Below are 12,592 nucleotides of genomic sequence, written 5' to 3' on the forward strand. Positions count from 1 at the left end.
TGTTATATGAGTTAAAGATACATTTTATTTTTAAGTTATATGTATATTAATAAAAAGATAAATAAATAAATATATCAACCCAAGAAAGTTAACCTTAAACATTAGAACAAAAAATATTTTTCTTTCAAGTAAAGCTCCATAACTAGGTGTTGATATATTGAGCACAAAAGAAAGGTTTATTAATATCTTGTTTAAGAGTTATTGAGCAGATATATAAATTTAATGAGAGTTTGTTTATCTGGATAGATTAATGGAAGTTATGATGAATGCCTTGCTTTGTAGAATTTACAAATTGTTTTTCTATTTTAACGCTTTGTTTATTAGGAACTAGTAATAAGCTGGTGTGATTGGTACTTAAAAGTACATTTTTATTAAGGTTTTATATCATTATTTTGCACTTGAAGTATCAATAACTCCTTAACTAAAGCATGTTTTATAATAACATATCTAATAATATAAGATACCTTTAATTTGTGGTAAATATTCATCTAAAATACAGGCCTATCACATAAATAAAAGGATTGATTGATGAGTTTAAGTATTGAAATTGAAAGGATAAAGAGATGGCCAAACTTAGAAAAGAGATGATGGTGTAGTCCAAAGTAGAATATTGTTCGGTACTTGGGTCATATCTGGAGTTGTAGATCTCAGATTTAGATCTACTTTATATGGATGGAAAGGTAAGACATAAATCTGCAACTTTCATGTGAGGTCTGGTTTTAATAAGGTCATTTTCAAGTTCAAATTATAGCAACAATGAAGAAGTTCGAATCTGTCCTACAGCCCAAACACTGTTCAGTGTTCAGCCTATATCTTAGTTCTACAAGTCCAAATGACCTTAATTTTTGGAAAGCTGAGATAATTTTCTACAATTTCATATTGAGGTCTAGTTCAAATTCTGATGTTATCAATAACATTTTATTCAGACAAAAGAAAATAAATATTGTCACCAAGTCAAGAGTTGGTCACCCACTCATCAATTAGTTATCAAATCAATAGTTCTCAATTTTGACCTATAAAAGGAGGCATTTGCCATGCATTTAAGTATCTTGATTTCCACATCAAGATTATGCTCTTGCTTTCTCTCTTTGTATTTGTGTAATGCTTAAGTTTTGTTTTCATAAATATTTTGTTTATGCCTTTCAATTCCTTTCCTTTACTTAGTTAACTTTTATCTTATTTATATTCTTATCTTGTTTATTTATGTTTCTCTTCTTAATTATGTTTAGCTAAGTTTATTATGTCAAGGTGAAAAGGTTACACTCATGGTGTAAGAATAAATATAGTGTAAACTTAACATAGATTTTAATGTTTGATACTAACATGTTTTATATTTGTTATCTTATTTACTCTTTAATACTTTGTTTGTTAAATGACTAATCTAGATTTATGTTGTATAACACTTGGTATAATAAATATGTGGCACTTTCATAGCACAAACCGTATGGTATAACCGACACTTGTGCTATGAAAGGAACTTGATTTGTTGTTAACATAAGTTATAATCATGAATACCTGACAACATTTACAAGTATTAACATTATTCAAATAAGATAACTAATGTAATCATGTTAATAATTTATAATCTGATTGGAATCTTTTTTCTGTGTGGTTTTTATTTTAATAAAAAAAGTTTATATTATACTTGTTTGGAATATTATTAGTGGATCTTCTAATCTTGATGTTTGTTGTTATCATTGTTTGATACTCACATTGATCTTCCATTTCAAAGTTATCATTAACTTCTTCTTCTTCTTCTTATTTATTATTATTATTATTATTATTATTAGTACTACTACTTTTAATAGTAGTATTATTATTATTATTACTAATACTACTACTATTAGTACTACTACTATTGTTGTTGTTGTTGTTGTTGTTGTTATTCTTGTTATTATTGTTGTTGTATTATTATTGTTTATAATTTATACCATTAACCTCCTTGTGGTTCGACCCCGGTTTTTGTCGGATTATTTATTACTTCGAAACTCTTGTACTTGAGAAAAGACATCAACCTTTTAGTCGTGTCATATTTTCAATTTGATCCTTATTATTTTAATTTTTTTATTCTTTTATAGAAGTTTTATTATTTTTAAATTCACCCTTCAATCAAAGTTAATTATGTATTTTTTTTATTGTTATTTTGGTCCTCGTTCTTTTCATTTGTTAATGTTTTTATTATTTTTAATTTAACTCTGAAATTGAAAATTTGTTGTTTCCCTTTGATTTTTTATTTTTTTTTGTTTTGATTTTAACCTTCATTCTTTTACTTGCTATTTTTTTTAGTCAACCAACAACATTTCATTTCCTATAAATAGGACTTCATGAGTTTTTTTTATGTATAGTACTTTTTTATGTATAGTACTTCTAGTATGATAATCATGGTCATGGGGGCAATATTTTACTAGAAAAATAACGAGTACTTGTAGCGTAGCACGGGCACCAATTTAGTTAACAAAATATAAAGTGTGTGATGTTTCACTATGCATAAAATCATTGTTCACTCTTTTACCGATCATTGTGGATTGGAGTTAGGATTTTTTTTCAAAATTCTCAACTTGATCCTCAAACTTTTTCTTTACACAACTAAGCTCTTTTTATCCTAAATGAGTATCCAATTGCATATATTTTTTTAGGGAGGTTAAATTGAAAAGGAGAGAACATAAGTGAAAAACATAGGTAACATAGGTGCTTTCAAATTTGTTTGTGAAGCACATTTTAGCCCCTTGTCTTTTTTTGCTATAAGATAACTAGTCCCTTTAATCTTTAAAAAATACATTTTGGTATCAAACTTTATTTTTTTAGTTTTTAGTTTTTTCATAGAAGAAGAGAGAGGAGTCACCGGGTTCTGACAAAGAGAGAGAAAGCTCTTCATTAGTAACGGTTCTGACCACCAAACATGTTAAAATTGATACCAACAAGTTCTACAAGAAGAGTCTTATTTTGGTTATTTTAAACCTTAATGTAACCTAAAAAATCAAATCTAGGTCAAGGATGTAATGTTTTTTACAGTTTGTTTTGGTGGTTTGAATCGTATTTTAAGGTTTAAAAGGTTGATAGATTGGTTTCTTGGTGATTCAAGAGTGTTTATAGAGTGTTTTATGGTTGAAATGAGTTGAATAAAAGTTTTTCATAAACTTGATTTTCTAGCTACCATAGTGATGGCCAGAATATAACCCGGCAAACAACATGTTATTTGCCACAACAGGCAATGTATCGTCGGCCCCTTTCAAAAAGAAAAAAAAATTAGTAGGACCAAACACGCGAGCCTGAACTTTTCTCTTTTGTTATATATATATATGTTTTTCAATTAATATCTTTTTTTAATGTATGTTTTTTAAAATATTTTTAATTTTTTTTAGTTAATACCTCTCCTATGTCATTTTTTTAGCTTATTTAGTCTTTTTTAAATAGCGATTGTATTTTAATTATATTGAGTGTTTTAAAATTTTTATGAGGTTAATATAATTCTTCTGTAATTGTTTTATATATATTTCATATAAATTAATTTTTTATAAACTAAAAAAGTTTGTTTTTATAATATTTTTAATATATTCAACCTTACATATTATTTTTTTCCTTTCCTTTTATTCAACATATTTTATGTGTTTATCAATTTATATTATAAATTAATTTTAATAAATAAATTCATTAAACACAATCAATTATGTGACTCGTGTTGCGCTATTAAATATCTTGATTTATCTTTTTTTAATTTATGTAATTTTATTTTGATTTTTTGTTAATATTTTTCTATTAAAGTATCCTAACCTCATGATTTGGAATGCATAATAAATACACAATCTTGACATATCTCATGTTGAAGTCATGAATTCTATGTGTCAATCAATTTTGTCTAAAATAATATTCTTTTTATTTATTTTTTATTATTATTATTTTATTTTTTATTAGATTATTAAATTAATTAAAATTTAACTTGATAATCAGAAGTTAGGTTGTCATGGTACCGCAGTGGGAATCTTTGATTTTATGTCTTCGTCATGCCTTCATGGACCGACCATATTGAGAGGGGGAGAGGCAATGTGTGCAGGTTCTTTTTTCTTATTTTATTTGTTTGTTTGTTTGTTTTTTTCTTTGACAAATTTTATGTCTTCGTCATGCCTTCATGTTCCAGTCTTTTCTTTCGAGTAGTAAAGAATGTCTATGAGCTTTGATTGCATCCAAAGGCGGCGTTTTTTTTTTTTTTTAATGGGAATTATGGTATAAACAAACACTTTTAAAAAAGAGATTTTCGCGTCTTCAAATCAATTTTATTCATCAGGTTTCTTCGCCTGCAAGGAGCACCTGTATTAACGGTCCCCGTGTTCTTGCTCCCTTATTTGTCAGTGGTAATTACAAATTTATTACCCAGCAAGACGAAGAGCCATCTCCATTGCTAAACTACTATATAACTCGAAAGAATGTCAAGAAAATATAAAGAAAATGGCAGATTCAAAAATGTTAAACAACTCACAGAACATAATCGCTGCTATATTCTTTATATCGGAAGTTACGGGGTGAAGACGAGGAAGCAAATGCGTTAAATCTCTCAACTATTGTCACAAGCTTGACTCCTCAAATCGTACAGTTAGTGTACATACAATAATACTTAGCTTGCTTTTTGTGTAATGAACTGGGGACTTGCACGAACCCGCTATAACTGGATAAAGAATTACTAAGAAACTAATAAAAAAGGCTATGGAAGCAACTGCAGAAGGCCGAAAAACCCTACAAATTTTCCAAAAGCAAGCAGAAAAAATAATGGACTTCATTAACACGGGGAAGGCATACGATTTGGCAAAATCAAGGTTGAAGACTTCTTCTGCAGCTTCCCTTTCAGCTGTCTGATCTTTGCATCTACCCTTGCTGTGAACCCAATCTTGGTTTCTTGTCTAGCCTTGGATCGTTCCCTTCTCCACATGTGTTGATCCTTAACATCCTTCTTATAGTACTTGATTTCTTGGATGATATGATGATCCATCGGATTGAAACATCTTTGGAATGATATGTGAGCAAGGTAGGGCAGAATACATGCGACTGTTACCAAGAGGATGGTACACCAGTAGATAGGTGCTGGACCAAGAGCTTCAACTAAAATTTTGTGGGCATCCTCTGAATAATATGGAGGCAACATCCCATAAAGTAATAGAAACAAGTACCAAGTGGCGACGCTTCCCCAGACAAAGAGATGTTGTATCCACGTAAAGTGGCTCATTGTGAGCGCAATCTGGCAGTTTACAGCACTGATTATGCAAGAGAACATAGTAGCACCCATGGCAGCCATATCAGCAGTTTGGCCTTCAGCGCGGAATGCTTGGTTATAAAAGATCATGATATTGAGGATGAAAATGACGAGAGAGGTATAGAGACCGTTACCCATCCACCCAAGTATTCTATACCAATCAAAAAACAAATTTTTAGGCCCTTGCTGATACAATGCTGGGAACTGCAGAATGAAGAAATAACATTATTATCATGGCAGAGAGACAACTGGTAAAATGGGGAAAGTTGCATAAAAATAGTCTAGTGATTAATGGGACTAACCTGTAAGCAGACCTCAGAAGACACATCTTGTTCGAAAACTCCAAGTGAAATGACAGGCAATGAGGTAAGAATGACATTGAACAATAGCATGTACCAGTCATTGTAAACAGATTGCCCAGAAAAGGCTGTGAATGCCTCAAAGTAGAAAAGGGTAAGGCCAAATGCTATGTTTTTGTAGAAAAAATAGCAAATCTGAAAGCAAAAGAACCCATTTAATGAAACAACAACTAAGCATGCGGAGCACACATGTCTGTGCAGTGGATACTAAAATACAAATGATAAAGGGAAATATGAGATAGTCTCTTGATTATTACCATCTGAGCAATTCTCTTGTAGCACCAGTGTCCATGGACTACTAAAAGTCTTTCAAGAAACCGAAACTGGGAAATAGAAAAATCACTTGCCATCACAGCCTGTAAATCCATTAGAAAACTCATAAGCTTCACTGGAATATTACGAAGCTTACATGTATAAGTAAAACTTGATGCTCTGTTTCTTCACTAGACAACCACAAGAAGTTATGAGAAAGTGGTGAAATTGGAAGGCAGAAAATAAAATAAAAGCTCAGCATAATATTTTGATCTCAGTTCCAATTTAAGACCAAAGATGGAAGACAAGTATTATGTCACACGTGTCCAACCCAATTTTAAAATCTGCAAGACATGAAATTTGGAAACTGCAAAAAGAAAAGTTACAGATACTGCCCAGAAACAGCTGGAAATAACAGCACGCAAACATAGAATGTCTCCAAGTTTTCTTCTCAGAGAAAAAGGCAATATCATTTTGTAGATGCTGCATGCCGAAGGAATCAGTTAGACATGTTACCAACCTGCATGCCTTCCACCCCACTGATACCAACTCCAATGTCAGCTTCTTGAATCATCCCAACATCGTTTGCACCATCACCTATCGCTAACGTGGTTTTTCCAGTTCCTTCCTTTACTAATCTTGTTACCTATATCAGCAGATTGAATAAATTAAAACACAACAAAAAGATGTGTATTTATTTGTAAAGGCATTGTCAGTTTGATGATTCAAGAAAAGAAAATACAATATGGAAGAAAGTCCACTGATTAAGGTAAAAAATGCATACTAGTGCCTTCTGCTTGGGAGATACACGACAGCATATGACAGATGCACAGACAACAGCCAATGCTAAGAACTGATGCTTCATATCATCCTCTAAAGCATAGGATAGGGTTTTTCCATCAATAATTAATGCAAATGCAGCATGCGGATCCTTTTCCAGCTTGACCATTTGAGAGGCATTGGTGATTTGCATCAAAATGTTCTCTTGCACAGCCTGTGTGATGATGAATTACAAAAATCTCAGGCATCAAAGGAAATCAAGTCCCTAAAAGGAAAATGCTGGTACTCTTTCACCTAGCATTTCACCTGCTTTGATTCCTGGGCTACTGCATCTGAATTCATTACAGTTATGAAGATCTGCTTCATGCCCTGACGGAGTAAACTACATGAAAATCTGCATCATGCACAAGCAGAAATTTATAGCTTCTGAAATAAAGTAAACATAGATTACAAAGAAACTTGTATGTAGAATCTTAAGAGGCAAACCCTATGTTGATTGCAGTTTCCATCTTATCCCCTGTCAAAACCCAAATCTTGAGACCAGCTTGTGCAAGTTTGTCTATGCACTGGGGCACCTTGAGAGAAAAAAAATGGAAATAAGCAGAAACAAAACAAAAGGGAACATCTTAATTATGTCTCTAAGGCAATCTTATCATGTACCCCTTTTTGCAATTTGTCTTCCACTGCAGTAGCACCAACAAGAATCAGATCCTTTTCCATCATATCTGCAACTCGCTCAAGCATTGCTTCTCTGTCAGCGCTAATAGAAGTTTTGGCTTTGACAAACTCATTGTTCCATGCTGAATACTCAGACTCATCAAGCTTTTTATAAGCAAGTGCCAATGTACGCAACCCAACTTCTCCGTAGTCATTCAAATGCTTAGCAGTAGTTGTTTCATACATTCTTCCATTCTTTGATAATCTATCAAATATTATACTGCATAATTCAAGCAGGAGAATGCATTAAATTACTTCTTTTTTCCCCTAAATTTCCTATTAAGGCCACAGGAGAAGGTTCTGGATGCTTTAACAATTGATTGCTAAAGATTAGAATAGACCAAGTAAGAGACAGTTGCAGGCCTAACCTATCAGCACCTTTGCACAGGAGTAGAATTTGACCATCCTCATCCCGCACGATGACAGACATTCGCTTCCTTTTGCTTGTAAATTCCAACAAATTGAGAATTTTGAACTCTCTGCAAGATCCCCAGGATACATTTAAGATGGTAAGATACCTTTTATTAAAGTGATGGAAAAAACGCATATATAAACAGGGAATTGTCAATTTGCAACCTCACCTTTCAATCAATTGTCCTGGGTGTGCATATTTTTCACGAATAAACACACTTGATTGAGTTCGTTTACAAAATTCAAAACCAAATTCTCTTGCCGCAGCAAGAAAGGCCGCTTCGTCAGGTGACTCTGCTTCATATGTAAACACACCAGTCTCTTCATTCAGCTCAGGAACAGCTGTCTGACAAATTGCTAGTATCCTGAAAAATAGCAAAATGACCTCTGTATTGGGCTCTTTCAACCAATTTCCATTCATGAGCTTGTTGTCCTCAAAACTAAATCCCTTTATTGCTGGCTTCTGATCATTTTCAACTTTGGAAGTAATAACACTCTCAAGTTCAATTTCTGGACCTCCTCTGCTATCCTCCCATGAATTAGGTGCACTTTTTCTATACCTCGAACCATTAGTTATTTGTGTATCCTGCTCCTCAAGATCCATAGCCATCTGTTTTGCTGCAGCAAGTTCAACTTCACTTGAACGTACACCATATGCAGTACCAGCAATGGAACATTTCAGAAAATCCATCTGATTACAGGTCAAGGTGCCAGTTTTATCAGAGAGGATCGTGTCAACCTGACCTAACTCCTCGTTTAAGTTTGATGTTCGTGCTTGAGCAGTATTGCCGGATTCTTCATCATACATCTGTATGTCCTGGTTAATGAACCTTGCTTGAAACACCTTCACAATCTCAATTGAGACATAGAGAGAAATGGGTATTAAATACCCATAAAGGATGAGGGCAGTGACAAGATGAGCTAGTCCTGACTTGCTGGGCTGATCAGGGTCATAGAGACTATCATTATCAGGATTCCTGGGTTGCATGTACCACCAGTCTGGCATTTGAAGCTTTATCTTCACAGCAAAGCCAATTGAGCTAATGGATGAAATCAGTAAAAGAAGGCTGAGAAGGATGTATATAATTTTGTCCATTTTTTTCTCTATTTTGCTCCTTTTTGAAGGAGACTTTGTTGAGTTCTGCATGACTTTGCTATCAAAACCAGTGAATATCACAACTCCATATACATAAGCTGTATTCCTGAGCTTTGAATCTCTAAGAAGAATCTGACTAGGATCAAGAGGATAAACCTGTCGTTCATACTCAAAATTACCAATAAACGTGTAAAGACTGGGGTTTGGATCTTCACATTTTATTATTCCAGTAAAGTTCTTGAAAGCCTCATCATCCTCCAAAGGCAAGGTTACCTCCAACGATCTCTTAACCTTCAAGTTTGTCTCACCATCTAAGTTCATGGTCTCCACATAGGAGACCCCATCATCATAACTTGCTGACAATAGAAGCAAATCTGCTGGGAAAAACTGGTCTTTTTCCACTTTCACCACATCACCAACCTGAATCTTCTGCCATGGCTTATAACCAAAAACCCCATCCCCTTTATGAACACTAGCTTTCCGACTATTAACCTTCATATCCTGCGCAAACCTATGCCAATCTTCTAGAGCTTCTTTTAACATACTAATACCGACAACAAAAGCCAATGGTGCAATCATGCTCACAGGAGAGAATGGGGCAACAGCTGTAAGTGAAAGACCTGCGGCCACTAGGAAGTAGAAATTAGCAACCCGATGGAACTGCTCAAACAGAGCCTTGGGCAAGAATGTGACTATATTATACTTGGTGGTAGATATATAATTTGAACAGTATTTCAAGGGTTTTTTCAGGTGCCTATCAGGTCGGTTGCAATGAACAATTCTGGAGAACCCAGGCCCTGACAATGGATGTGGCCAGTCATTGTTGTTGACATTTGGCCTTAAGCAAGAGAATGGGTGGAGATGGCTCCGCCGGAGCCTTGCTCTTATCCTTCCCCTTGTCATCTCTCAAAACTTGATCTCAAAAACACTTATAGTTGATTCGATGTACCAAAAAGAACACCCCCCAAAATCTTTATTGAATGCAGATACCAATTGGTCTTTGCTTATAGGCAATTCCTTCTTCTAAGGCCTAATTTAACAAACAAAGTATAGGAAATCAGCTGCAAAGTAGATGCATTGGACAACTTGCAACAGTACATAACATCATTGTTGTAACTCAGCTCCAATGTAAAAGAATCATACTTCATTCGTTAAAATTCAAAAACACCACATCCCATAAAGGCCATTCATATTCAAATATGGATTCGTCAAATATTTTATCCCCGGACTTTGCAAATTTGAAACCCCAAAGGAAATGAAAGAATATTCACACAAACATAAGGATACACATAAGAACTAATCCACATTCATTTAAAGCTAGGAATTTACAGAAGATCTAAAAAATTGACCACAAACACTCAAAAAAGAGAACAATTATTAGGAACTCTTCCAGCTAAAAAAGAACAATTTTTGACACAGGCACAACCTTAAACTCCGCAAGAAACGAAAACCAAAAACAAAAAAGAGAAGCCAATGATCTTCGAGAACGTTACAGAAAGAAAAGGCCAATAAACAAGAAACAAGGAAATCAAGAACTCCCAAAGGAAAATACAAAAAAAAGGGTACCTGGAATCAGGAGGCAGGTCCATCTTTAGCAAAAATGACAATGACCCATTTGAGCAGGTGCAGAAGCAAACCTGGAGCTAAACAGTTGCAGATCAAGAAAGAAGGGGAGAGAGTGTTAAGAGGTAGAGAAAACAAAGGTTGTTTAAGAGAGACGAAGAATAATTGGTTGCTTCTACAAACAAGAAAGAGAGAAAAGGAAAGGAAAATAGGCTCTCCTTTTGGAAAAATCAGGAAGAACAAACCAATAAATTCAGGGACAGAGCAGCTACTTCTCTCTCTTTTTTCTTTTTTCTTTTTTCTTTTTTTCTCAGGAAACGAACCAGTATAATCACTTGTATTAATTTAATTTACTCTGGTTTTTAATTCTGGTTAATTTATTTTAGGGAGGGACACAAGTTAATGTTTGGTTTATTATTGTTGTCGTTGTTGTTGTTGTTGGGTATTAAAACATACCTGGCAATGCTGACGCGGGGGGAGAGAGAGTCTTTTGAACCTGGGGACCCACTATTTCCAAGGTGGCACGTCCTCAAAATTGGAGCCGCCTTCTTCTTCCTTGGCGGTAGAGCTGGGGTCAAATGGCAGTAAAAAAAAAAAACTAGAAATGTTTCGTTGATGTTGGACAAATGGACAGGCTCCTTTATTAAAATGAACCGGCAATTTTAATTTAAAGTTTATTAAAATGCTTCCATAATAATAATACTAATACTACATCATCTTCTCCGGAGACACTCAAATTTTACACAATGTGCACATCAATTAAAACTTAAAAAAAAAAAAGATTATAAATTTTTTTTTCTTTATCAGCTTATTAAAATTATATTTGCCGTTTTATGATGCCATTAGAGTGCCCGGAAATATTGGTGTCATCTCCTTCCTTTTAAAATTGGCTGCCAACAACAGCGAGTCATTTAGTGGATTGCTAAAAAATATCATGTTAAGCAAATGTAATTTGGTAGAATATATTCAAATATTTAAATCAAAACATTTCAAATAAAAAAATAATAGTTATATTAAGAAAATTATTATTAAAAGGTTAAGTTAAGCTAGAAGTTATTATTTTTTATTCGATTTAGTTTTTATTAAAAAAATAACTAAACTAAAATTTAAAAAAAATAAAACTGTTTCAAATTAGTAGGTTTTGGTTTGATTTAATTCTTATTTTTTAGAATCAGTTCAAACTTGTTTGGCTCAGTTTTTTTCTAGTTTTTTCAATTTGGATTCGGTTCGATTCAGTTTTTTTGGTTTCAGACCTATAAAACCAAAATCAAACCAAACAATTTTTTTCAAAATTCTAATCGATTTTTTTCACAATTCGGTTTTTTAGTTATTTTTTTCTCATTTAAACCATATATAACTTTTTTTAACATTTAAAAAATCATGACGCATTACTAGATGCTATACTTGATGATATGGATCAGCTCACGAACATCAATGACCCATTCCATGTTTCAAATTAGTCCATCATAAGTTCCTAAAAAAAGGCATAAAAGAAGCATTGAATGAACTAGTTAAATAAGTTTTGGTCAAAGTTGAACTTGGAGATCCTTTAAAGCATCAATAGGGAATCTTAATATATTTAATCCGTGTGCAAAAAGGACTCAATCCACCATTATATAAACCATGAAGTTTCGATAACAAGGGTATCAATTTTGTATTAGTTTCAGCTAGTTTTATTTTGTAATTTTTTTATTTATTTTGTAGATTCCTTACTAGTTTTGGATTTTCTATAATAAATGAAAATATTAATCATTTCTTTTAAATACTATGATTTATTTATTTTATTTTATTTTCTTGTCAGAAAAGGAGAAAACACAATAAAGAAAACATAGAAATCCAAGCTGACTTAGAAAACACATCTGACAGCAAAGTTTCATTATTGTGTAAGGAGAATAGTTCAACAACTTAATTGTGTTTCCTATTATTTGAAGGATAACAAAAAGTTGTAAAGAGAAGCATTAAAGATAACATCTTTTTTCCTTCTAAAAGAATGATAAATATTCAGTTCCTAAGATTATTAGACAACATTATAAGTTATAAATAAGTCTTGTATCACATCTATAATGTTTTTCTTTTCTTCTTCTCTTTTCACGGCAGCACAAAAACTTAGTTTTATAAGTTTTAATTTTATTTTGTTAGCTACAACCCAAATGTTATTTGGGCTTAATTAAT

The 12,592-nt window shown here is 32.9% G+C and overlaps 1 protein-coding gene across 2 annotated transcripts; it reads right to left on the reverse strand.

The window, feature by feature from the left end:
* Nucleotides 1-4,475: 4,475 nt before the first annotated feature.
* On the reverse strand, nt 4,476-10,766 carry LOC105116910 (putative phospholipid-transporting ATPase 4). 2 transcript variants are annotated; one of them, XM_011014416.1, is made up of 11 exons: nt 10,424-10,766; nt 7,932-9,887; nt 7,719-7,829; nt 7,294-7,570; nt 7,120-7,208; nt 6,940-7,027; nt 6,638-6,847; nt 6,374-6,499; nt 5,859-5,957; nt 5,545-5,736; nt 4,476-5,446 (listed from the first exon to the last, which is right to left on the reverse strand). In XM_011014416.1, exons 2-11 carry the CDS (start codon nt 9,758-9,760, stop codon nt 4,772-4,774), a joined length of 3,696 nt encoding a protein of 1,231 aa, XP_011012718.1. In that variant the 5' UTR covers nt 9,761-9,887; nt 10,424-10,766; the 3' UTR covers nt 4,476-4,771. The 2 variants fall into 2 exon arrangements, with proteins under 2 accessions (XP_011012718.1, XP_011012719.1); XM_011014417.1 differs by having other exon boundaries at nt 5,282-5,393.
* Nucleotides 10,767-12,592: the final 1,826 nt, after the last annotated feature.

Source organism: Populus euphratica, unplaced genomic scaffold, assembly GCF_000495115.2.
Source record: "Populus euphratica unplaced genomic scaffold, PopEup_1.0 scaffold1102.1, whole genome shotgun sequence".
Lineage (NCBI taxonomy): Eukaryota > Viridiplantae > Streptophyta > Magnoliopsida > Malpighiales > Salicaceae > Populus > Populus euphratica.